The sequence below is a fragment of the Peromyscus eremicus genome, chromosome 3 (genome assembly GCF_949786415.1).
Source record: "Peromyscus eremicus chromosome 3, PerEre_H2_v1, whole genome shotgun sequence".
NCBI lineage: Eukaryota > Metazoa > Chordata > Mammalia > Rodentia > Cricetidae > Peromyscus > Peromyscus eremicus.
In genome coordinates this window covers 67,419,772-67,446,059 of record NC_081418.1, presented here as the reverse complement: position 1 = coordinate 67,446,059, position 26,288 = coordinate 67,419,772, and the positions used below count along the sequence as shown (strand labels likewise).

At 41.2% G+C, this 26,288-nt stretch overlaps 2 protein-coding genes across 12 annotated transcripts; one reads left to right on the top strand and one right to left on the bottom strand.

Moving 5' to 3' along the window:
* Positions 1 to 514: 514 nt before the first annotated feature.
* Cbx3 (chromobox 3) lies at positions 515 to 14,482 on the bottom strand. 5 transcript variants are annotated; one of them, XM_059257839.1, is made up of 6 exons: positions 14,072 to 14,481; positions 12,660 to 12,711; positions 9,575 to 9,717; positions 7,012 to 7,174; positions 2,645 to 2,739; positions 515 to 1,794 (listed from the first exon to the last, which is right to left on the bottom strand). In XM_059257839.1, the coding sequence occupies exons 2-6, from the start codon at positions 12,681 to 12,683 to the stop codon at positions 1,668 to 1,670; spliced, it is 552 nt and encodes a 183-aa protein (XP_059113822.1). In that variant the 5' UTR covers positions 12,684 to 12,711; positions 14,072 to 14,481; the 3' UTR covers positions 515 to 1,667. The 5 variants fall into 5 exon arrangements, with proteins under 5 accessions (XP_059113822.1, XP_059113823.1, XP_059113824.1 ...); XM_059257840.1 differs by lacking the exon at positions 14,072 to 14,481 and adding an exon at positions 13,882 to 13,998; XM_059257841.1 differs by lacking the exon at positions 14,072 to 14,481 and adding an exon at positions 13,878 to 13,948.
* Positions 14,483 to 14,687: 205 nt separating this feature from the next.
* On the top strand, positions 14,688 to 24,438 carry Hnrnpa2b1 (heterogeneous nuclear ribonucleoprotein A2/B1). 7 transcript variants are annotated; one of them, XR_009378250.1, is made up of 13 exons: positions 14,688 to 14,922; positions 17,498 to 17,533; positions 17,631 to 17,741; positions 18,230 to 18,376; positions 18,569 to 18,779; positions 18,908 to 19,009; positions 19,087 to 19,167; positions 19,791 to 19,853; positions 20,631 to 20,750; positions 20,964 to 21,086; positions 22,034 to 22,116; positions 23,472 to 23,544; positions 24,111 to 24,438. XR_009378250.1 is itself a non-coding variant. In XM_059257836.1 (12 exons), the coding sequence occupies exons 1-11, from the start codon at positions 14,917 to 14,919 to the stop codon at positions 22,093 to 22,095; spliced, it is 1,062 nt and encodes a 353-aa protein (XP_059113819.1). In that variant the 5' UTR covers positions 14,688 to 14,916; the 3' UTR covers positions 22,096 to 22,116; positions 24,111 to 24,438. The 7 variants fall into 7 exon arrangements, 4 of the variants coding, with proteins under 4 accessions (XP_059113819.1, XP_059113818.1, XP_059113820.1 ...); XR_009378249.1 differs by having other exon boundaries at positions 23,472 to 23,607; XR_009378248.1 differs by having other exon boundaries at positions 22,957 to 23,607.
* Positions 24,439 to 26,288: the final 1,850 nt, after the last annotated feature.

Below are 26,288 nucleotides of genomic sequence, written 5' to 3'. Positions count from 1 at the left end.
AAAAGCAGTATTGCATGCCCACCTTTGCTTCATGACTAGTCAGTCTATCCCTGCATCTACCATCCACACTCTAGCTTCTTGGGCCTTCCAACATGTACTTGACTCCCTTCAGCACCAGGCTGGGATGACAGAGCTCAGGCTTCCAGTTTCATGAAGTTAAAGGACTGTTAGCCTCTCCATTGTGCAGATGGTCAATGTTGGGACTACCCAGCCCATATTGACTGCAAACACACTCACACGTGTATAAACAAGATGTGTGGTGATATGTCTGTGATTCCAGCACTCATGAGGTAGAAGCAGGAACACTGGAAGTTTAAGCCTAACCTGGGATAGGTTAGGTTATTTCAAAATAAAAAACCAGAAGTACTTGGGAGGCTGAGAGAGGATGACTGTTCAAGGAGAGCCTGAACTACAAACAAAGAGGCCCTGTCTCAAGAACAATACAGGATGAACTCTGTGATTAGGTGTTTCCACCCTCGTTACAGAGCAAATCAATGACAAAGAAGTCATCACGTAAAGGAATATAAAACTATTTATTGACCACTGTTCACCATTATTTACAATAAAGTAAATATACAGTTGGATGACATTCTGATACTACAAAGTTACTTTTCTGGCTCATTGAACCAGAACCCAAATACTGAAAAGATTGATCCTACCAGTAAGGAATGAGTCAGGGTACAGAAAAAGCATGCAAGTCATTAATTTATATTACCAAATTTTGTTCATTTTGTCAGCGGGTCTGAATTTGCCAACATCATCTCTAACCATGATCCCATTTCCACAGCAAACAGATATCCCACAAATCATAACCTTTTAGTAGATTTCAACTTTCTATAAAGGAACGGTTCACTAGAGGAACATTTACATGCCCATTTAAGTCTTTTTGTTTGGTTTTTAGAAACAGGGACTCTGTGTAGCCCTGGCTAATCTAGTCTAAATCAGAGGTCCGTCTGCCTTCATGCTGGGATTAAAGGCATGCATCACCACACCCAGCTTAAGTCTTGTTATTAAATCATACTACTACTTTGTCTAATTCCATTTTCTGAAGGGGGAGTTTGTAAGGACAAACTTTTGTAAATAAACTACTGTATTTATGTGATAATACATAAATTCGGATGTGGTTGCTGTAAAACTATCCAATAAATTACAGAATCATCTACTTAATCTGAAAGGTTATGGTTTTAGGAAAACGTTCACAATGATGGAATCTCATCAACACATGTTTTCATCTACAGTTTTTGAGCATTAAAAAACAAGACAAAATGAAAAACAGTTACGCAAGTGTTTTATGCATACACACGCATACAAACAAAAAACTCAGAATGGTCCTTCTGTGTCCCAGTTAAAAATAAGTTCTGATTGAGTAATGACTGTAAAATCTCCTCAGCGTTTAAGAAAAGCTGTTCTTCAAAGCCGAGGAAATACAACATGGTATCAAATATTCTATTGTTAAAGAAGCAACTACAGAAAGCTTTCATTTGCTCAAAGGAATCAGTGCCTTTTGATGCAGAACAAAAACCAAAAATATCCCAACTACTGTCAATACTTCAAAACCAGCATATCAAACTCGATTTTCATTAGAACGCTATTTTTTCCACACTAGTAATTCAAAACCAAAGATCCAGATTTTATATATATATAAATATATATAAAAATGCAAACAATTATTGTGCCTCATCTTCTGGACAAGAATGCCAAGTCAGCCTCTCCTCATAAAAGGCGATGACAATCTGAGGACACTTCATATTTGCCTCCTTTGCCAGCACCAAGTCTGCCTCATCTGAGTCCTTCCTGTTGTGAGGGGGAAAAAAAAAAACCAAAACGTTAAACATATGAACTGTGCCTGTCATCGGAAAGTAAGTGCTAGCAGGGTTGCGTGGCAGTGTGGTTACATCTCAGTGAACTTCATTTCTCCAGAAGCTATGCATTTGCTTGTTCTTAACCTTCACTTACTTGTGGCAATCCTACCTCAGCCTCTTGAGCACTGGGACTACAGGTACCATGCTCAGCTAGGTACTTCCCATCTTTATCTTAGGAACTACTTAAGAAACCTTGTGTGTATAGCTGGGCAGTGGTGGCGCATGCCTTCAATCCCAGCACTTGGGAGGCAGGGGGATCTCTGTGAGTTCAATGTCAGCCTGGACCACAGAGTAAGTTCCAGGACAGTGAGGGCTGTTACACAGAGAAACCCGTCTTGAAAAGAAAAAAGAAAGGAAGAAACCTTGTGTATAACAGAGAATCAACACCCTCTCCCCGTCAGGCCTAATTCTCTTGGAGCCAGGTGGAACTTTGTGAGTTGAGGGCAGCTTGGTCTACATAGAGAATAACATACCAGAGAGGGGTATACAATGAGACCCTACTTAACCTCCTCCCTCCCCAAAACCCCCACACAAAAACTAATCAATGTATCTTTCTAACCTTTTCTTTTTATTTTAAACTGTAAGATGACTCAGCAGGTAAAGATGCTTGGCACACAAGCCTGGCAACCTAAATTTGAACTCATGAATCCACATCCAGGTGGAGAATGGACTCCTTAAAGCTGTCCTCTAACATGTACTGTGATACATGTACTGCCCTTGCCATTATGCATGCACACAACACAGTAAGAAAAACACACTAAGACAACTGCTCGAGCACTTACCATTTCATGAGAAACATTAATTCTCCACTGCTGTCGGTGGCACCGATTATTCGTTCAGGATCAAGACCTCTGGCAAAACCCCTTGGTTTGTCAGCCTGTTTAGAGGGTTAAGTAATAGTCTGCATAAATATTTTCATAAAACAAATAAAATTAAGAATTCTTTATGTAATACAACTTTCACCAACTCCCAACAGTGAGACAGGAACAACTAGAGTAAGAACCCAAGTTACAGGGCTACAAAGAGAAAGAAAAACAAACAATCAAAAAGAACCCAAGTTAGATAGGAAAACATGCTTGGGGCTGGGGATGTAGTTGTAGTTTAACTGGCAGTGTTTGCCTAGTATGCAAGAAATCCTGGGCTTGGTCCAGCACTTGGTAGCTGGAGACAGGAGGATCAGGAGTTAAGACAAGCCTGGGCTAGACAAGACCTTTTCTTATTAAAATAGATAAATAAATAAATAAAAATTAAAAAGTCTTACTATGTAGCCTAAATTAACCCTAAACTTTCTTTTCTTTTTTTTTTTTTTTTTGAGCCGAGGACCGAACCCAGGGCCTTGCGCTTGAGCAAGCGCTCTACCACTGAACTAAATCCCCAACTCCTAGTCCTAAACTTTCAATCTTCCTGCTTCAATTTCTTGACTGCTAGAACTACAAGTATGCAACAACATACTGAGAAATTATATAGTCTTCAAATTAAATTTCCAATGTCTATAAACCTAGCACTTTATAGAGGGTAGAGGCATAGTAAGTTCAAGGCTGGCCTGGGCTATTTAGTCAAACTTGACCAAGAATCATTCCTCCAATGAAAAACAAAAACAAGTAAATAAATATGTAGCCACTTATAGTAGCAAAAGCCTACAATCTCAGTACTCAGGAAGATCAGAGGTTTTAAGTGCACCCGGGGCTATATAGCAAGACCGTGGCCTAAAATATACACTTATGAGAAGACCCTAAGGGGCTGGAGAGATGGCTGAGTGGTCAGAGCACCTGATTTTTGTCGAGAACCTGGGCTCAGTTCCCAGCACCCACTTAATGGCTCACAACTGCGTCTAACTTCAGTTCCAGGGACATGACTCTTCTAACTTCTGTGGTAGCTGCACATATATGGTGCATATATATATATATATATATATATATATATATATATATATATATAACATTTCTAATGTAATGTTAGTTACTACTGCTGGGCGTTGTGATGTAAACCTTTAATCCCAGCACTTGGAAGGCAGAAGTAGTCAGATCTGAGTTGAGGCCAGCCCTGGTCTACAAAGTAAATTCTAGGACAGCCAGCCAGAGATATGTACAGACCCTGCCTCAATTAGTTACCAAGCCAATCCCAAATAAAACACAATGAATTTACTTCTAGGAATTAAGTCTAAATTATTTGCTTATTTTAAAGACACACACAAATAAATCTGTAAGGTCTCCTTTTTTGACTTATCTGTTTTAGATTATCTTTACACAGTTCTTTTAAATATATCACAGCAAGCCAAGAGTGGTGGCATAAAGCCCCAAGATTGATCCACCACTTAGATGGAAGCTGGATAATAAGGGATTAAAGGCCAGCCTGGGCCATATGAGACTATCTCCTTATTTTGGAGACAGGTCTCTGAAGCCTGAACTATTTTCAAAGTCTTTTTTTTTTTTTAAAGATTTATTTATTATGTATACAGTGTTTTGTCTGCATGTATGACTGCAGGCCAGAAGAGGGCACCAGATCTTGTTACAGATGGTTGTGAGCCACCATGTGGTTGCTGGGAATTGAACTCAGGACCTCTGGAAGAACAGTCAGTGCTCTTAACCTCTGAGCCATCTCTCCAGCCCCTATTTTCAAAGTCTTAAAGCAATTCTTTTAACTTAGTATCTCAGGTGTTAGGATTGTAGGTATGAACCATCATGAGCAGCTCTGTCTTCCTTACACACCAAAGACTCCGCTTTTTCACAACATGTTTAACACCCAATAGGTTTTTATTTATATGCATACTTGTATGTAATTTTTTTTAAAAATTTTTAAGCTAGGGCCTTAATGTAGGCAAGGTTTGCTATGTATAGCCGAAGACCTTGAATTTACCTCTCAAGTGTTGGGATTATAGGTGAATGTCACTTTGCCCAGTTTCCAATCAGTTCTGGCCTTAAACCATTACTTGTTTTTCTTTTGGTATTGTTATTTTTAAAAAATTATGTGTATTTTTCTGTGTAAGTATGGGTGCTCTTGGAGGCCAGAAAGGGTTTTGTATCCTCTAGAGCTGGAGTAACAGGCAATTTTGAGTATCCACATAGGTGCTAGGAACTGAACTTGAGGGTTTCTACTAGAGTAGTTTGTGCTCTTTAATTACTAGTACTTTAAAACTGTTTTCTTTAGGAAAAGAAAAATCTTTATTTAGGCACTTGCATGTATTACCTGCATGTATGACTGTGTACCATGTGTGTGTCTGGTGCTGTGGAAGTCAGAAGACCCACTGGAATTAGTGTTACAGACTGTTAGGAGTCACCAAGTGGGTGCTGGGCACCAAACGGGTCCTCTGAAAGAACAGCAACTGCTCTTAAGTATTGAGTTCTCCAGCCAGTTCTCCAGACCTAAAATTGTCTGTCCCTGACCCCTCACAGGGTCTCACTCTATAGACCAGGCTGCTCTGGGAATCTGAGAGATCCATCTGTCTTTGCTTCCCCCGCACTAGTAGACTAAAGCCAGGCCCCCACCTGGCTGTTTTTCAATTTCTAAAACAAAACAAAAATGTTGGCAGTTATAGCCTACATAATTTTGGAGTGTATTTGAGAACTAATGATATCAATAAATTAAAATTATTAAAGTTTCACATCAGTGTAACTAGGCTCTGGAGTCAGATTGGGTTAGAATGACAACTCTACCTCTTTAAAGGTCTGTGGGTTGGGTAAGTCAATTACTTATCAAAAACAATCAGTCCCTATGTCATAGGTTTTTGGGAGTGCATCAATATGAATTAAACTGTTTAGAACACTGCTGGCTCAATATAGCTTAGGCATTACTACCAAAGTTCTGCTTCCCTTATATATATGCTTTATTTTCAGATCTTCATCTATAATAATCTTGTTTTCTTATCTATAAATTGGGTCATTATCTAGACTTAACAGGGTTGGTATTAAGATTAATGACCTAAAAAAAAAAATGGACTTACATACATAAAAAAAAAAAATTAATGACCTACATATGTAAATTCTTGATACTTATTCAAATGACCACATTTGAAGCCCATTAGTCCTTTACTAATTTAATGTGTGCTGCATGCTTGGAGTTGGTGACTAATTCAGCACCAAGACTTTTCCTTCAATTATCACACTAGGCCAATAGACAAGGTAAATTCAATGATTTTAAAGGCAAAAGTACAGATTACCTTATTTATCCATCACGAATGACTATAAAAAGTTTCTTTTTTTTTCTCAATTGGAGTTTAAAAAGTATTCTAGGGCTGGAACAGTTAGAAGCATTTGCTACTCTACCAAAGATTCTGAGTTCAATTGCCAGCATCTACATGGTCGCTCACAACTGCCTGCATTTCAGTCCCAAGGGGTTTGATACCCTCTTCTGGCTTCTGGAACACCAAGAAGGCATGTGGTGGGTACGCACATGCACGCAGGCAGGCAAAATACCATACACGTGGGGGGGGGGGGGAGGAGAAGCATTTTAGTTTTAGCTGGGCATGGTGGTAACGCCTTTAATTACAGCACTCAGGAGGCAAAGCAGGCAGATTTCTGTGACTCTGAAGCCAGAAAGGGTTACACGGTAAAACCCTGTCTCCAAAACCCCTAACCTAGTCTAGTTTTCTGAAGTAAGCACTGTGGTGAACACCTGTGAATCCAGTATCAGGATGCCGAGGTAAAATGATGAGTGGTTCAAGGCCATTCTCTGCTATATGAGACCTTGCCTCAAACCCAACCCTCAAAAGGAAACTAACCAAAAAGGTAAGGGATAGAGAGATGAATTAGAACAAAGTATAATGATAAATATGCATGAAAATACCACAACAAGCTGGGCAGCAGTGGCATATGCCTTTAATCCCAGCACTCTGTGAGTTCAAGGCCGGCATGGTCTACAGAGCGAGATCTAGGACAGGCTCCAAAACTACACGGAGAAACCCTGTCTTGAAAAAAACAAACAAAAAAACAAACAAACAAAAACAACCCCCCCCAAACAAACAAAACAAAACCCAAACAAAAAAACTAAAAACCATAACAAAACCCATCACTTTGGAAGCTAAAGAACAAAATATGGACTAAATAAAAAGTATCCTAGCTGGGGAGGCGGAGGAAGGTTCAAAGTAATGAAAATTCAAGCTATTAACTTTTGTTACATAGACCCAGTCTAACAGGCAGGACTTTATACTTACAGCATCTCTTTTCTTCTTCGATTTGCTATCATCAGATTCACTGTCAGATAAAGATTTCCTTTTTGTACCATCTTTTTCTTTACCAGCTTTTTGAGAATTAAGAAATGCTTCAATTAATTCTGGACAATCTAAATTTTCTTCCGGTTCCCAAGTATTATCAGCACTGTGTTCAGTTAAAGAAAACAAAAGGTTGATTCAATTAAACATTGCCATTACCTGGACTGGTTTATAACTATCTGGGGAAAAAAGTTCCCATATGACAAACACTAATACTGGTAGAATAATAATAGAAAGAAATGTTCTATTCCTTATATTATTTAAAAATGTCCAATTTCTTTCATGCCCCTCTTCACATGCCTAAATGAGCAATCTGGTATTTTAACCCCAAGGCAGTTGAACCTGACTCTAAGGCAGTCAATAGTAGTATCTTTCTGCTTCCTATGCAACTCCCTTCATGTAACCTTAGCTGGCCTCCAACTTCTTCTGTAACCCAGTCCTCATTCTCCTGTCCCCCTCCCAGGTCCTGGAATAAAAGGCATTCTCTATCTCACCCAGTTTATTTGGTGTTGGGGACCAAACCCAAAGCTTTGTGCATGCCAGGCAAGCACTGTACCAATTAAACTACACCACATTCCAATCCTTTTTTTTTTTTTTTTAAGTGGGGGACAGTGTCATATGTACCACAAGCTGGCTGTGAAGATCTTTCAATGCTGGAACTATAGAAGGATTTTTAAAAACAGTGATTCCTAATTCCTTACATATTATGCCTAGGTTTGGGATCTCCAATGATGTCTAGAAATAAAGATTCTGACATATTCTCATATGTGAAATGTTTTCAAGTTTTGGTGGGTTCTCAATTTGGGAAATGATATAAAGCAAGGGCTGGGGAGAAAAAAAAAAGCCAAATCTAGCCTGTTGCATGGTCTGCAAAGCATCAACCCTGCCCCCTTTAAAAAGATATAGCATCACCATGTAGCCCAGGTTGGCCTCCAACTCCTAAGTTTTCACAGTGTTGCAATTATATATAGTACTGTACCACCATGCCCAGCTCAATTTTTTTTTCCTTAAAAAAACTTTTTAAGGTTGGGAAGAAATGAAAATAAATTAATTTCAGGCAGGGTTCATAAGCTGTCACTGAAATAGTCATGCTCATTTAATACATTAGATACTGCTGCTTTTATGATGCTCATGTAGACAAATCAATGGCCCACAAAGCCTAAAACAGCACATATAGATGCTTTGGGGAAGAGACTGCCAACTCCTGCCTCAGCACAAGGCTGAAGTAACCATTCCCATGTTCTGCAGAAGAATTGTGAAGAAAATGAGCATCACCTCACAAATACAGAAGTATGGTCACCTTATACCAACGCATAGACTGTTTTGTGCCCCAGCCACAAGTATCTTTATAGAACTAGATGGAATGAGTAATTTCAGAGATATTTGGTGCCAGTAACATTTGGTACTCAATAATTTGGTCTGCTGATATCTTCAGACTGTAACATTGGGAAAGCTTAATTTTGGGAGGAGGGCCGATACCTCAAATTTAGTGTTATTTTCAGTATTGTCTTCTACATTATAAGTATATTATACTGCAAAATTTAGGCTCTTGGTCATAGATATTCAAATTAGTACAATATTTAATACAACATTAAAATGCTTTAGTGAAAGAACACACTGGGACGTGAAAGATGCAGAGAGACTGCGGTAGGAAGTGGGAGATAAGGGAATGAGAATCCATTACAACATGCTTTGTTTAAAAATGCCACGGCATTTAGTCCTTTGCATGCTAGCTTCAAAATTGCTTTAATTTTCTAAGTTTGACTCTATAGCAATAAATTAAACTCTAATATGTTAGTTTCAACCACTGCTAAAGCTTTGAGTTTTTTAAATTTATTTTTTTGTGTGTATGAGTGTCTCTTTTTTTCCTGCACTTATGTATGCATGTGCACCATGTATGTGCCTGATGCTTAAGATGTCAGAAGATGGCACTGGATACCCTGGAACCTGAGCTATGGATGATTATGAGCTACCATGTGGGTGCTAGGAATTGAACCCTGGTCCTCTCTAAGAACCACTGAGTCATCTCTTCAGATCCCTAACGCCTTAAATAAACCTGAAACAAGGTAATTCTGGAACTAAAACTGACTTATAATAAATCTTTGGGCAAAGTGGTAAAATATTTAAGCTAAAAGTAAAATTTAAGAATATTCTAAGTACAATTACAGATTCTAAAGTTAAGGACCAGGGATGTTGTTGATAAAGAGTGCTGGCCGAGCATGTATGAAAATCCTGGGTTCAATTTTTAGTCTCACATAAACCAGGTGTGGCGGTGCATGTCTGCACTGGGGAGGCAGAATCAGAAAGATCAGAGTTTAAGGTTATTCTTGGCCATATAGCAAGTTCAAGAGTAGTTTAGGATTCACAAGAACATGTCTAACAGAACAAAAAAATAAGTAAAAACATAAATGAGGCATGTTGAACTCCTCTAATGCCAGCACTTGGAAGTATAATCTGTGCTATATAAGACACCCTGGCTTAAAACAAACCATAAGAAGTTTCTTACTCTGTGAACCCTTTCCACTTGAGGAAATACTCCACCTTCCCATTCACTACACGCCGGTCCAGTACTTTTTCTACCACAAATTCTTCAGGCTCTGCCTCTTCAACTTTTTTACTCTTTCCATTCTGTTTCTTTCCCATTTTTTGCTAAAACAAAAGAGAAATTAAGAAAATTTAAAAAAAATCTTGAGTACATTTTAAGGCCAAATTGTTTATTCATCTGACACAATTTTTTATTTTCAAATAAAACAAAAACCCAACAACACCCTTTTTAAACTTCTGTGACCCAGGGTAGGCATCTTCTAGAAAGTCAATAGATAATAAAACAAAAGCTTTGCTCCACTGATTTACATTTGTAACCCAATACCCTTCACCAGTATGACAGAATTGATAACAACAACAACAAAACCATCTGAGAAATAACCTTATCCTCTCCCAGTTTTATTTCCAGGATCCTACAAGACCATGTTCATCAGAACTGCCACTCATTTTAATAACAACACAGTGACAAATAACTAGAAAACATTAGACAGCGACAGAGAATGGAATAAGTATTAGTAGTGGTGGTTTCAATGAGAATGGCTCCATAGGATCACATATTTGAACGCTTGGTCCCCAGGTGGCGGAACTGTTTGAGGATTGGAGGAGGTATGTTAAGGGGTGGGGGTGGGGCCGGGAGTGATGCTTGGAGGTTTCAAAAGCCAATGCCATTCCCATTTCGGAACTCTCTGCCTTGTGCTTGCTGTAGATCAAACTGGACCTCTTACGACTACTTCAGTGCCATGCCTGCTGCCATCTTCCTACCAGTATGGTCATGGACTCATCCTCTTAAACTGTAAATCTCAATAAACTCTTCTGTTAAGTGGCCTTGGTCACGATGACTTACCACAGCAATAAAGAGCAACTGAGAATGAAGTGTGATAGCAAAAAAGAAAAACAAAACAAAACAAAAACAAAACACTCAAGACAGGGTCACATATAGCCCAGGGTAGCCTCCAATTCACTTTGTAGCCAAGAAAGACCCTGAATACCCAATCCTTCAGTGTCCACATCCCAAGTACTGGGTTTATAGGTGTGCACCACAACAACCCACTAAATGATAGGTCTTACTAAGTGTAGCAGAGTAAATCTATTAAAACTGCAGCTCTAAGACATCCCTTTCCCAATGGCAGTATCAATCTAAAATTGTCCCAAGGATAAGGTTAGCTGCAAAATGAAGAGTTTTAGTCATGGAGATCATGAATAAACTAAAAAGGACAAGATTTTCCCCATAATAATTACATGTAATTTTTCCTGACCACTCAAAACAAAACTAATAATATCACTTTAAGAGTCCAAAATGGTGGTTTTATTCTACAGGTGGGAGAAAAAAATTCCTTCCTTCCTGGGTTTTCAACCTAGAGGGTTAACTGGTAGCCGGTTAAATTTACTTTGGAGAGGCATGAGGTGTACATGATGAGCGGACTAGCAGCACCCAGGAAGTTGAAATAGGCGGATTATCATGCGTTCAGTGTCAACCTGGGAAAACCATCTCAAAAAACAAAAAAAATCCAAGTTTTTCCTTTCTGGGTGGGTGGGTGGGTGGGTACAGCATCACTCCTGAGTGTTTTCTCAGCACATCAGCAGGCTTGTTAAGGGGAGTGAAACTAGGTGTTTAAAACCTCGAAATAGTTAATTACAAGCCCCTATGGGACACCACCACAACCCAACACAGTATGCTCAATCATTTCATTTCCCCAACAGTGCTGTGTAGTCTTTACAAACTCTGAGACAGTAGCCCAGTCTAGCCTTTAACTGGCTGTGATCCTCCGGACTCAGCCTCCCCCAGTGCCAGCACTGTAAGTGTGCACAGGTGCTTCTTAAAGTTAAAATGAACCAAATCAAAACAAAACCAACCAAACAAAAGACCCCTCAAATGCCTAGTCACTACTAAAACCATCCCCCAAATGAAGGATCCAAGCAGGAAAAAACAGCAGCATCCCAAGACCACCAAGATACTTAAATCTATTAGCATATAGGGGCATACCTACACAAACATCCTATGGAATTTACCAGAGGAGTCATCCTTTTTTTTTTTTTGAGACAGGGTTTCTCTGTGAAACAACCCTGGCTGTCCTGGAACTCCCTCTGTAGACCAGGCTGGCCTCGAATTTAGAGATCCACCAGCCTCTACCTCTGGAGTGCTGGGATTAAAGGCATGCGCCACCACTGTCCAGATGACCTAGTTTTATCGTGTGTGTGTGTGTGTGTGTGTGTGTGTGTGGTGTTTTTTTTTTTAACACTACAACGTGACAAAAATAAACAAATATGTCTTTATAAATTTGTCTAACTTGCTAGAAAACCCAAGAATACAAACACTGGGTTTAGCAATAGGAAATTGCTCAAAAGATACAGAATTGATCTACTGTTCTTTCATTCGTAGACATAGTTTGTAATTCTTGTTAAAGGAAACACAATGCAGTTGTTATATTTGATTCACTGTGCACAAAGTATCTTTCCTAAAATTCTACATTAATACTTGGTGTCTCTAGAATTCTGCACAGATTTAAGGACAATCACACCAATCAACTAAGACTTTATAGATTTCCCCATGAAACACTTTTTTCACAATTAAGTTCATTTAAAATGTTATCACGGGGTAGTGTATCTCCACTTGTGTGGAGATCAGGGAACGATTTTGTGGATCTTATTCTCTCCCCATCCCCTTTTCCTTGGGTGGAAGATTGAGCCATCTTGCCAGCCCCAAATATGCATTTTTATCTCGAAATAAAAACACTCAGTTAAAGTTTTACTATGTAATCCTCTTAAGATCAGGTTTTAAAAGCTGCACTGGAAAGCCAGTAAGAATATTTCAAAATCAACAACTCAGGTTTTCTTCAGAGTACCAGGAAGTACCCTGGCTGTCCTAGAACTCACTCTGTAGACCAGGCTGGCCTCCAACTCAGAGATCTGCCTGCCTCTGCCTTCGCTTTGCTCAGATTAAAGGCGTGTGCCACACTACCTTAAAGGCTTCTTAGTTGTAATTTTTAAAGAACAAAAAAATTCTTCAGTTTAAGATTCTTACATGTTTTAGGGTTTTACAAACTTACCAATGTAGTTTTATTGGAGGCCATTTTTTTTTTAAATCGAAGACTTGAAGAACTATTGCAAGAAAAAAATGCATGAGTTAAATTTTCAAGACACAAATGGCAGCTACAAGTTTTGTGTGGAATTTAACCTGCACATTTCTGATAAAAATGCAGCGAAAACGCTTCTGAGTTCGTTATTAGTGTTACCTACTTGAGTATGTCAGTGCTTTAACCAATTAGTAAAGATAACCTTACCAAGGACACTGGTACCTCAGACTACTTTACTTGGTGATAATAGAGAATTACCTTTCCAATTTAAATCTCATTTGTAACAAATTCTTTTTATTTTGTATGAAAGGCAAGCTTCTGTTTCAAAATCAGGCATCATTACTTAATTTTTATCGGTAAATTACAGTAATATTTTTCCTCTGGACTTCTGAACAGTCCCAGGAGTTCCCAGATAAATCCAACCTGATGTTTTTCAGAAGCCCTCCCTCTTCACTCATGAAGTAAAAGGAAAACACTAAGATGTTTCAGTCCTATTTCCTGGCCTTTCTCTGATTTTTTTTTTTAAAGGGGGGTGGGTATCACTCTACAGCCCAGTCTGGGCTTCCACTCCAGGGAAGACTCCTGCCTCCGGCCTCTGAAGCACGGTCCTGACAAAGCTAGAAGGGATCGAATCCTCCATGCCTGCTCCCCTTCGAAGAGGGCCCCTTCCCTGCTCGATTCCCGCGTCGACAGACTAAGGCAGGGAGCCCGCCCCCCACTCGGGAGCGCGGGCCTCGTGGTCAGCGCCTCCGCGGGGAGAAACAAAGGCGGCGGCGGAGGGGGCTCAAGGGCACTGCGCCACCAGCCCGCGCCTCCCCCTCCGGCGGCGGCCACGTAGCGGGGAGCGCGCCGCAGCGGCTCCAGGCCTCGGGCCTCGCGGCGGCCAGGCCGACGCCGCTCTCCCCGCGGGCCCGCGGCGCGGCTGGGGGAGGGGAGCCCCGCGCTTTGTCTGGAGTCTCGGCAGCTGTCAGCGCGCTCCCACCCTCTGCACGACCGCACCATCTCCCCGTGCAGTGGCGCGGCGCGGCGCGGCGCGGCGGCCAGGCCCCGCCAAGTCCCCCCCCCACCCCCCGCCCCGAGCCGCCCCGGGGGCCCGCGGCGGAGCGCAAGGCCCGCAGCTTTCCCCGCAAGCCCGGGCGCACGGAGCATCCTAACCCCCGGCACGCAGCGAGATAGAAAGCAAAGGGGCACCGACTTCACCGCTCCGATGCTCCGGGCCGCGCGGGTCCTGCAGAGTCTCCGGCTGCGCGCCTCAGCTCAGCCACATCCGAGGGGAGGGGGCGCGGGCAGCTCGGCCGGGGGGGAGGGGAGGCACCGCCCACGCTCGGGCCGCGCGGGGCCCGCCGGGAACGCGTCCTGCGGGGGGCGGCGTGCGCGCCACTCACCGTCCGCGGCGTGGCGCCTTGGGGGTCTCCTGGGGGGTGGGGGAGGCAGGCCGCACCGCCGAGGCCTCGCTGCGTCGCGCCGCGCGCCAAAGCCGGGCTCCGCCCACCTCCTCGCCCTGGGCCCGCGGGCTGGGGCGCTGAAGCCGCGGGGTTCCTCAAGCACCACCTCTCCCGGGGCGCGGGCTCCCAAGGCCTGTGGGCCTCGGGCGTTGGACCGCGAGTCCTGCTGGGAGGGACCCTAGCGGCAGGTACAAAGATGAGGGTGGCCCGAGAGCCCGGATTAGGATTGGCGAAGGTGGAGCCGCAGGGTGGAGAAGGCCGCCCGCCCGCCCGAACTTGCGAGCTAGGCCCCGCCCGCCGGCGTTAATTTCAAACTGCGCGACCGTTTCTCGGCTCCCTGCGCCGAGGTGGGGGGGGGGGGGAGCCGGCCCTCATTCCGGACGTAGTAACACGCCCGGCGCGAGCCTTCCGCCATTCACTGAGCCCACTTGCGCAAGCGACGTAAGGCGGTCTCGCTCAGCCCAAGGGGGGGAGGTGCACGCAGTTGGCGGGAGGGGCGTGTAGGCCCTTCCCGCCATTGGCGGCGGTTAGGACGTTTACGTAACGGCCTGACGTCAGCGAAGACGCGTTAGTGGGGGGAAGGTTCTAGAAAAGCGGCGGTCCCGGCTCCAGCGGCAGTAGCAGCGGCGCCGGGTCCTGTGTGCAGGTGTCCCCCGCGGCGCGGTGTCTCGGAGCAGCGGCTGCTCTCCCACAGCGTCAGGACGAGTCCCGTGCGCGTTCGTCCGCGGAGATCTTTCTCATCTCGCTCGGCTGCGGGAAATCGGGCTGAGGCGACTGAGTCCGCGATGGAGGTAACGGGTTTGAAATCAATGAGTTCTTGGAGAGGGCATGGCGAGGCCGAAGGCGCCGCCGTGGAAGCCGGCCCCCCTCCCCCCCCGCCTCCGCGGGCCGGCGGAGGGAAAGCGGCCGCTCGAGCGGCGGTTGGCCCGGGGGAGCCTGTGCGGGCTCGTTGGCGGAGGCCCGATTGTCCGAACGCCTTCCCCGCCCTCAGCCGCCCGGCGCCATTTCCCTTAGCTGGGGTGGGGGATGGGACCTGGCCGCGGCGGGGCGGCGGGGCGGCGGGGCGGCTCGGGGAGCGCGGGAGCGGACCGTCGTCGCCCCCCGGTCGAAGTGCGCGGGCCCAGGGGCCGGGGCGTGCCGGCGGCGGAGCGTTTTGGCGGCCCCCCGGGTCTCGGGAGCGAGTCTGCGGAGCCTCCCCTCCCCCCCTCCCGGGAACCGGATTTGGCGTCCGCCATTTTCCCGTCTCCTTCCTCGCAGCGGTTTTTTGCGTTCAACACTTTTCGGGTCTGCTAGTCGGGTCCCTTTCACCACCGCGTGGCAGCGGCTAGTGGCTTTTCTCTGTTTTCGGCCCGTTTTCACGCCGTTTCGGGGTGGATTGGGAGGCTTTGGAGCTCGGATTTTAGAGTCCTGCGCACCTCGTTAAAGGCGCTCTGCCTTCCCCTCGATGAAATGGCGCCATTGCGTTGCGAAGCCACACACAGAAGAGCGGGTGGGGGTGGTGGCGCTCCACCAGGGTTCCCGGCGCAGGCCCAGGGAATGTAGTACAATCAAGGCCCGGGCCGCTTGCCGAAGGGAGCCTTGCTGGAAAAAAAAACATTTTTTTTTAACAATTTTTTTCTAGCCTCCAATATCTTTGCTTGAGGGTTTTATGAGACTGCAGCGGTAAAGTACTTAACTGTAGCAAGTTCAGAATGCTCAGTTGTAGTGAGGTTATGTTATCTTGGGCGGAGATTTCTTTTTTTATTATTGCAGCGTACCTTTATTATCCTAAAGGATCCTTCTGTTTGAAATAGTTCGGATTAGGATCATTTTTAAGGGAAAACAGCATATGGTTGGATCCTCACACGTGATGGCCACATTAGGGAAGTGAAATAACTACTATTTTTTTTTTATAGTTACCCGTTGCTTAAAGCATGGCTCAGTCAACATTAATCTATGAACTAGATATATAAAAACTTTCAGTTCTGGCCCCAAATGTATTTGAACTTTGTCATTTGCTTTTCTGATTGTGTTTGCAATTATGGTTGATCATTACATTGATAAGCATAAGGTTTCAACTTGAAGGGGGTCTGCTTGGTTATTTTCTTTGACCCTAAGCATGTTTATAAAATAACCTTGTTTATAATCGATAGTGGACGTCGGGTAAGTTTGGAAAAACCTACGAGGTAAGTAATGAGCTTTTGATTTTTGTTAGTGATATGAAATTAATAGGTGTATTTTTATATTTACATTTTGAGCCATAGTGGCATTTAAGTAGAACTACCTAGAAACTCCATTTGCAGTCATGTTAAGCAATTAGAAGTATTTGAATATTTAACTTATTTTGTCATTTCCATTTTTCAAATTTCAGAACCTGAGAAGGGCAGTAGTAAACTTAGAATTTTTTTTATAGAAGATTTTGACAGAACCTTGTAGATTTGGGTTGAGTTTAATAAGAGTTGTCGAATATTTTTTGTAATTTCAATTCTGTCTTTTCAGTTTGTTATGCAATCAAGATAGGTCCTGAGTAGTATGACCTAGTTTATGAGTATCTTTTTTTAAGCTTAGTTATTTATAAACCAGTAATAAACAGCACAATTTCAGTTAATATTTATTTCAGGCCTTTTTTCTATTGGAAATCTTTGAGAGAACGACTTTGTTCCATGATTTGTCAGAAGGCCACTAAAGTGGACAAGTATAAGCTGGTTTAATTATTAAAAACAAACAGTAACAGTTTTAAATGAACTTGCCGTGGTAACTGTAAATATGTGCCTGTTTGTACTGTAGCTTAAATACCAGACAAGGAGTGCCTCCCAGAACCACTTTGCACTTAAGATAATGATTGCTATAGGAATAAACTTTCCTAAGTTAAAAGAATACTCTTTTAAGGTGGTACCAGTATCTGGAGTTTTCAACTTCATGAAGCTTGTTTTCAGAGTTACAGGATTTTTTTTTTTTAAACCCCTTGAGATACTTATTCTAACACCAGAGGGGGCAGTTTAAGGAAATTCAAATCTACCACTATTTAGAACCTGAATCCTGAAGTGGTGGATATGGAAACAGTAGTAGGGTTTTTTTGTTTTGTTTTTTCAGTTAGATAACTTGAGTAGAATTCTGTGCTTGAGTTATAGGATTTAATGAAGACTTTCATAAGTTCTTTAATACCCCTTAAATGACCACAGAGTTGGGTATGGTTTTTCTCAAAGATTTTGAAGAAAATCTATGATCAGTTTAAGATAATTTATGTGAATTAAAGTTAGATCAAGTATTAGTGATTTAAAAACTTGTATAGTTCAGCTGAGGCAATTTTTGGTGTAGTGTAACACAACTAATATGCAGTTTAACATATGGTTTAAATTTGATGTAAGTTTTTTTTTTCCCCCCCAGAAAACTTTAGAAACTGTTCCTTTGGAGAGGAAAAAGGTACTCTGCCAGCAGGTCACCTCATATTTAAGAATTTAATTTCCTGCATACAAAGAGAAAATGTAAATAAAAATTGAAATGGTATTTCCCTTTGCAGAGAGAAAAGGAACAATTCCGTAAACTCTTTATTGGTGGCTTAAGCTTTGAAACCACAGAAGAAAGTTTGAGAAACTACTACGAGCAATGGGGAAAGCTCACAGACTGTGTGGTACGTCAACTGAAAGTTGGGCTGCAGGTTTTAGATTAACTGTTCAGTATGCGTTAATTTTGGGTTGAGTAATAGAAAATCAGTATTAAAAATAAGACTTTTTTTTCCCTCATTGGTGTTTTTGGGGGGGGGGTTTCGAGACGGTTTCCCTGTGTAGTGTTGCGCCTTTCCTGTAGATCAGGCTGGCCTTGAACTCACAGAGATCCACCTGCCTCTGCCTCCCAAGTGCTGGGATTAAAGGCGTGCGCCACCACCGCCTGGCTTCTCATGGGTTTTGAGACCAGGTTTCTCTGTAGTTTTGGAGCCTGTCCTGGATCTCACTCTGTAGACCAGGCTGGCCTTGAACTCACAGATCCACCTGGCTCTGCCTCCCTAGTGGTAGGATTAAAGGTGTGGCCACCACCGCCCGGCAAAAAATAGGCTTTCTAATTGGTGTTGCTAGTTCATAACACCATGAAATTAAATGCTAACATCTTTTGGTTTTAAAGGTTATGAGAGATCCTGCAAGCAAGAGATCAAGAGGATTTGGTTTTGTAACTTTCTCCTCCATGGCCGAGGTTGATGCTGCCATGGCTGCAAGGCCTCATTCCATTGATGGCAGGGTAGTTGAGCCAAAACGTGCTGTAGCAAGAGAGGTAAGTAAGCAAAATGTGTTGTGGGGGGGGGGGGGTTAGGTTGTACTAGCTTTTGTACATGTCTTTCCAACACTAACATTTAAATCTATTGTTATATCAGAAGGAATTTGACATTAAGATAAAAGTATAAGTTAGATGTGTCATGGTGGAATTTTCCTGTCAGCGTAACCTTCCCATCACTATCTGTTGTAGGAGTCTGGAAAACCAGGTGCCCATGTGACTGTGAAGAAGCTGTTTGTTGGTGGAATTAAAGAAGATACTGAGGAACACCACCTTAGAGATTATTTCGAGGAATATGGAAAAATTGATACTATTGAAATAATTACTGATAGGCAGTCTGGGAAGAAAAGAGGCTTTGGCTTTGTTACTTTTGATGACCATGATCCTGTGGATAAAATTGTATGTAAGTGTCCAGACGCACAGGAGGTGTGGTGTGCATATAAAATATTGGGTATATTAACAACAGCCTGTTAAAACATTCAGATTGCTTACTGTTAGAATGTATCGATGATTCTTTTTTGTTTGTTGCAGTGCAAAAATATCACACCATCAATGGTCACAATGCAGAAGTTAGAAAGGCATTGTCTAGACAAGAAATGCAGGAGGTCCAAAGTTCAAGGAGTGGAAGAGGAGGTAACTTATTTATATATATATTATATCTACATATAATGGTTTGTCTGAATGCTTGCTAATCAGAACATGTATCCTAGGAAACTTTGGTTTCGGGGATTCTCGTGGTGGCGGCGGCAATTTTGGACCAGGACCAGGAAGCAACTTTAGGGGGGGATCTGGTAAGTTAGTGTTTTTAAAGGGTGCGATAGGATTTTTTGGGGAGGTATTGAATGAATAGAGTGGTTTCAAGGGGATTAGGAAATCCTGAGCTGGAGTAGAGAGCACATGTTGAGCATGTATGGTGCCTAGCATGCTATTAGCCTAAGGTCGACTCCCTAGCAACTTACAAAATGAGACATGATACCTGTAATTTCAGTACTTGTGAATATAAGGTCTTCCTTAGCCACGCACGTGTATTGATTCAAGACAAGCCTAGGCTGTATGTAAGTCCCTGTCTAAAGACAATTTTGCCAGAAGTGATAGATGTTCTTTTGGCTTTCAGCTTGTATAAATGAATGTAGTGACTTGTGACTTTAAAGTTTTAATGATACCACACATTTTGTCTTTTATATTAAGAAAAAAAACATTTCCCCCTTAATAGTTAGGGGATTTCTGGATCTAAATGCAGTGCTTAAAAAAGTGGCTGCCTTGTTAGTAAAATGGAATTAACATAGAGAGGTGTCTCTTTCCCCCCACCCCCCATGAATGACCAGGTAAGATTTCCAGCCTTCCTCATGCTGAGATACTGACACAGAATGGTAGAGAATAAAATAAGTGTAATCTTACTACTTTTTCTAAACAGATGGATATGGAAGTGGACGTGGATTTGGGGATGGCTATAATGGGTATGGAGGAGGACCTGGAGGTTAGTTTTATTTTTATTTTTGTATCTTAATATACATAACATCATATTTGGGCATGGTCAAATGTGTGTATCACTTGTTTTGCCTGTCAGAATACTTGGTGGTAATGGTTGTTTGGCTTTTTAAAATGCACTTTGAGTTTTGTAAACAAGCAAAGTATATCTGTAGCTATTGCTATACAGTACAAATCAATTGAGGATCCAGTTGGAAAAATTATTGGATCTAGATGGGGAGTTGAACTTTGTAGAAAAGCTAGAATGTTGGAATTTGAGGTCTCTGTGTAAAGGGGGAATATATTAAGAGCAGTTATATTGTTAGTGCTGGTGGGTCCCTTAGGATAACATTTCACCTAAGGGACTTATCCAGGTATTACAAGTTTTTGTTTTGTTTTTTGACATGATTTTTATGTAGACCTGGCTGGCCTCAAACTCTGAGATCAGCCTGTCAGAGTTTTTAAATCTTGCCAGTATGTTGCCCTTAGTATTTCTTCTTCAAACTACAGAGCATAAGAATTTGAAATGTTATCCAGTTCAAAGTAGAGTTCATGGTATTAAAGGTTGTTTCAAAGTTGCTTTGTATGGTGGTTTGTGACCCTGAAATGTTTGTCCAAAAGAATAGGTATTTATTTTACCTTTGAGTCTATTCTAGAATAGACCATGAAACAAATAATTCGCCTTATAAAAAAGTTGTGTTTTGAAAAAACAGAAATAAGTATAATAAAGACAATTCAATGGAATTGAAAAATTTAAGCAATTACTTAAAGGCTTATTTTATAATAGGTGGCAATTTTGGAGGTAGCCCTGGTTATGGAGGAGGAAGAGGAGGATATGGTGGTGGAGGACCTGGATATGGCAACCAGGGTGGGGGCTACGGAGGTGGTTATGACAACTATGGAGGAGGTAATAAATTCATCTACAACCTTTATGTTGGAATTTGGATTAGAATTAATGACATTTATTTTCATTGTCACTTAGATACTTTAATTGTAGGATTATGTAGATAGGTATTATACTTTAATTTTTGTAGAAAATTTGTCCTAAAAATTTAGATTTGGTTTAATGTTTCTATAATGGTTCAGAGGTTTGTTAGTTAATATTCTAATTCTTTCATAGGAAATTATGGAAGTGGAAATTACAATGATTTTGGAAATTATAACCAGCAGCCTTCTAACTATGGCCCAATGAAGAGTGGAAACTTTGGTGGTAGCAGGAACATGGGAGGACCATATGGTGGAGGTAATTTACTAAGGACTTGCAATTCAGCTAAATTAAGAGATACAGAAGTCCAACAGCTTTGCATTTCAGAAGGGGAAGAATCTACTAGAGGTGGGAAGGAAATTTTCCTGAGCTACTGAGTTGTTAAAGTGTACTTCTCAAGTATAAAGTTAGGTAATTGGGGATGGCAGAGATGCTATTGTTTGAGACAGGGTCTATGTAGTCCAGGCTGTCCTGGAGCTACAAAGATCCACCTTCCTCTTCCTTGTCTGATTAAAGGCTGGTGGTTCCACCATTCCCAGCTAAAGCTGGGTGAGTTAGTTACTCTTGGATTTAAGTAACAGCTATTCAAGGTACTGTCAGTAATCCTGGCAAGGGGCCTCTCAAACGTGAAACCATGTCTCAAATACAATACCCTGCCATTTAGCTTTTTGAAGAAGCTTCTTTTAACATAACAGTTCATTTTGTTTTGATTTTTTTTTTTTTTTTTGAGACAAGGTCCAATTTTTTAAAGCTATTTGTACTTAAAAGTAATGGACTTAAAAGGTGGGTGTTATATTTCACACCTTTCTTTTTTTTTGTTGTTTTTTTGGTTTTTTGAGACAAGGTTTCTCTGTATAGCTTTGTGCCTTTCCTGGAGCTCACTTGGTAGCCCAGGCTGGCCTGGAAGTCAGATCCGCCTAGCTCTGCCTCCCAAGTGCTGGGATTAAAGGCGTGTGCCACCACCACCCAGCTATCTGCACCTTTCATGTGCCCATAATCCCAACACTTAGAAGGAGTTAGGGTTCAAGGCCAGCCTGCCTGAGCTTCATAGTGAGTTCAGGACAGCCAGCCCAATATAGAGACTATCCGTGATAAAAGCAGAAGACTTGTAATTTAAATTTAAATTACAAAATTTAAAGATGATGCCCAGAAGCTTACAGATTTATAGATGTGCTAAGCTTGCTTTTTTACTTGAATCATTGTAGGAAACTATGGTCCTGGAGGAAGTGGAGGAAGTGGGGGCTATGGTGGGAGGAGCCGATACTGAGCTTCTTCCTACTTACCATGGGTAAGTAGTTTTTGAGTTTTACAATTATTATTATCTTGGGAGTACTAGCTGCAGGAATTAAAGCATTTTAGGATCATGTTATCTTTCCTTAAAGTCTGGTTAGATGGATAATTTCATAACCTATTTTTTTTTACTCTTTACTTCTGTTGAAACAGGCTTCACTGTATAAATAGGAGAGGATGAGAGCCCAGAGGTAACAGAACAGCTTCAGGTTATCGAAATAACAATGTTAAGGAAACTCTTATCTCAGTCATGCATAAATATGCAGTGATATGGCAGAAGACACCAGAGCAGATGCAGAGAGCCATTTTGTGAATGGATTGGATTATTTAATAACATTACCTTACTGTGGAGGAAGGATTGTAAAAAAATGCCTTTGAGACAGTTTCTTAGCTTTTTAATTGTTGTTTCTTTCTAGTGGTCTTTGTAAGAGTGTAGAAGCATTCCTTCTTTGATAATGTTAAATTTGTAAGTTTCAGGTGACATGTGAAACCTTTTTTAAGATTTTTCTCAAAAGTTTTGAAAAGCTATTAGCCAGGATCATGGTGTAATAAGACATAACGTTTTTCCTTTAAAAATTTAAGTGCGTGTGTAGAGTTAAGAAGCTGTTGTACATTTATGATTTAATAAAATAATTCTAAAGGAAATTGTGTAATTATAGACTTTTTATTTTAAATAAGTTAAGGAGTGGGTAGTATAATTAAGGTCCATTGCAAAGCTGTTGTTGTATTTGTGTAAGATAAATGCTGGTCAGATTTAAGTGTGTTGTCTGCAATTCATCAGGATTAAATTATCTAGTTAACTTAAGGGATATCTCTGCAAGGAGAAACACCTTTTTAGATCTTTTAGATGCTGCTTCTTCAATGCAAGGAAAGGAAATAACCCCAGCGAGGTACTCTTCAGGGACACAGGTCTAGTACAAGAGAACTCTTGACGACTAAGCTCAGCCAGTCTTAAAAAACTGTGCTGTATCTACAAAGCTTAAACTACAGTAGTTGATAAGGATGCCAACGAAAGCTGAGGGTGTAGAGCAAAGTAGTTCTAAGCTTCAGTTAAACTTCTTTAGGTAAGATCTTATTTACTTTTTCTTTCTTAATTTTCCTCCCTAAAAGATAAACTAATAAACTCTTCAATGGTCTTTTCAGTATAGTGGTTCTTATGTAGTTTAACATAGCTATAAATTTGAGTTTAACAATAATAAACTCAAGATAATTTTATAAACCCTGTTTTCCAATCTGTCATTTACTTAAATTATTTTGGTTGTTTTCCCTTTTTTTTCCTTCTTTCTCACCCCCTCCCTTTCCATGAAGATTCAGGTGCTTAACATATCATTTTTTTCCCTGCTGGAATTTTAGCATTGATATGAACCATGGACAAGTATATTCTGCTGCCACAAAGACTGTAAAGTGCTTCATTTCAACAGCTGAGGCAAGCCAAGTGATCATTAATAAAGCTTTTCTTGCTTCCTTCAGTGGTGTTGGTAGTAAAATGGTAGGTAAAAGTTAGGCTGCAAGTTCAATAAATGAGATTTACCTATCATTCCACCCTTGTGCATTTATTCACCTGTCCTGGATCAAGCAGTTTGAGTCAACTAGGCAATGAAAGGCATTGTGTTTATTACTTTATGGTTCTTATTTTACATGCTTGTCAGGATGAGACTGACCAGAGGTTAAGGATAGTGTCTTTACTACATTGAAATTTTTGTGCAACGACAACAAAAACCTTTTGTGTACCCTGTACTAAATAATTGGGTTGAAATTTGGTAATTTTTGCCCGTTGTCCTACCCTCTAAACTGCTGCAGGTTGGCTACTGAAATTCATTTCTTAAAACTACCCTCTAATTTCTAGGCTTTATTGCCTTTCCAGAAATGAGATATTCAGGGCTTATACACATCAGTGAGTCTGCTTTAATCCTAAAACCACCACTGAAGTTATTTAGGTTCTTTGGACAAACATGATAAACTTCTTCAGATACTTTTTTTTTCCTTTGGCAGGAAGGTGTCTTGCTGCAGGTAACTAATGAAGAAGTGGTCAACCACAGAGTCTTCAAGAAATAAGAAATTCTGTACCATCTGAAAGTAGTTCTTGTTGGTGCCTTCATTTAAGAAGCACTTTTAAGATAAAAGGGAATGTTTTCTGATTAAAAACTTCATTAGTACAGGTTCTTGATAAAATTACAAAATGAAATGAGTGCTGTTTGTAAAGGGTAACATCAAATTAGCTAAGGATAATGTATTGTTTTAAAATAGGATTTGTGAGTAGACAGAGAAAAGCTCTATTTTGAGTACAAGTTTTATAAAATAAACTTTTGTATCCAAATAACGTGGTGTAATGCTTACACACAAGTGTGAATCTTGTTCAGTCGACACCAGTTGTCTACAAGATTGCCACCCCCTTAAATTTTAAATTAGTTTTGTACAAAGCTACTACACATTTACAATTTCAATATTAATAGACAAATGGGAAAAGCATTAATGGGCATATTGCTGTCCCTAATACTCTTATGAATTATACATTGCTACAACTATTGAACATTAATGGTTACATTTTGAAACCATGGGTTTAACCAGATTAAGTGTTTGATGTTAATATGTACAAAGCACCAAGAGTCCTGCCAAATAGTTCAAGTTTACACTTGGTCGGTGAATAGTAGTGGTTAAACTCAGTCTTGTGGTTTAAACTTAATGATGACTTGGTGAGTTATAATAACCGGAGTAAGCAGTTAATTTAACACTATTTGATAATGATGCAATATAGGTAAGTCAACGGTTAGTAAGTGAGCCCTTGGACCTTGTGAACTAGCACATTTATTAACAATCTGTCCAAAAAATAGCTAGAATGTGATAGTAATATATGCCCTTAATCCCACCACTTGTGAAGTTGAGGTTGAGAGCTCATCCCCCACCTCATACCCTCAAAAAATCAGGGTTTAAGAAATGCCTTTTTTTTTTTAAGTTGGACTTCAAAGTAAAAAAGTATTAACACAGTTGTAAGAAAAACAAGTTAATAAAACAGTAAAGGCAATGCCCCAAAAGGGAAAATCAATGGTGGTGTCGCCTCATGGAAGGTATGGGACTAAGCATAGTATATATGTGCTTACTATGTGGGGCCCTTAAAAAATGGCTAGCCATACTGGAGGCATCATCACTGGAAGTGTTCTGCGTGTTGTGCACATAGCTTTTGGATACCTTGGACCTGGGTATCTGTCATATCTGTGCCACTGGGAACTGAATTTGGGTCCTGTGGAACAGCTCTTACTACAGAATTTTATTAATAGTTTAAATTTGTAGGCAGTATAAGGGCAACTTGAACCAGTCAGTTCATTTAGCATTCTGGCCACCAAAGGTCCCTGGGCCCCGGGAAGAGGCCTTCACATGCTGAGCCCTTTCATTGGTAACAAGGCTTTTATCATGAAAACAACAAATTGGGTATGTTTGGTCTCCACATGTGGCTGGTAGGATTGGTCCAGTGTGTTACAAAGGGACAAACCTGCAAACATCTAAGTTGACAACATTGCTTCTAAGTTTGGTCAAGATTTAGCACACTTAGGCAGGAGCTATAGTTTGGATGCATAGACTTAACTACCAGTATGGAATTTGGTGGGCAATGAAAGTACCATGCTATCTTCACTTTTCCTTAATACTGGGCACAATCAAATTTGGAGGTCAAGGTTGAACCTAACCTGTAAAGAGGGCAGATTTCCAAAAGGTCTCAAACGTGCAGACAACCTACTAGACAATCTCTGGTCATAGTAGTAGCTGGTTGCCTGGTCACCTCCAGGAGCTAGTGGAAAATGTAACAAGATGTGTTGGAAGTTTTACTTTAAATGCAAAATATGTTGGTTTATGCATGTTTGTCTACATTATGTCTACTATGCGTGTAGAGCAATGGGTCATCTGGAACTATAGTTAATTGCATGATAGGGCTCCAGCTGGGTCCTTCAGAAGAGCAGCCAGTAAATACACTCACCATCTCCATCTCACTTTTGACTGGTGCTGTTGATTTTTACTTTGCTGTCATGCTAGGAGGATCCTTATTCTAACACTTTCATGTCCTTTCTAAGTGGTTTATATGCCTGATGTGAATATAGGAAGCATTGGTTCACACAACTCACATTCAGCGTGATTTACTACCACGTATATGGATTAAAATCTGTTAACAAGCATTTTTGA

Excerpts from the sequence above, each read along its gene's own strand:
- Cbx3 (XM_059257839.1), bottom strand. The coding sequence starts at position 12,683 with ATGGCCTCCAATAAAACTACATTG. Across the intron at positions 7,175-9,574 it reads AAGTGGAAAGGGTTCACAGA|TGCTGATAATACTTGGGAAC; the intron begins GTAAGAAACTTC and ends AACTGAACACAG. Across the intron at positions 2,740-7,011 it reads CGAAGAAGAAAAGAGATGCT|GCTGACAAACCAAGGGGTTT; the intron begins GTAAGTATAAAG and ends CCCTCTAAACAG.
- Hnrnpa2b1 (XM_059257836.1), top strand. Across the intron at positions 18,377-18,568 it reads AACGTGCTGTAGCAAGAGAG|GAGTCTGGAAAACCAGGTGC; the intron begins GTAAGTAAGCAA and ends TATCTGTTGTAG. Across the intron at positions 21,087-22,033 it reads GGGAGGACCATATGGTGGAG|GAAACTATGGTCCTGGAGGA; the intron begins GTAATTTACTAA and ends GAATCATTGTAG.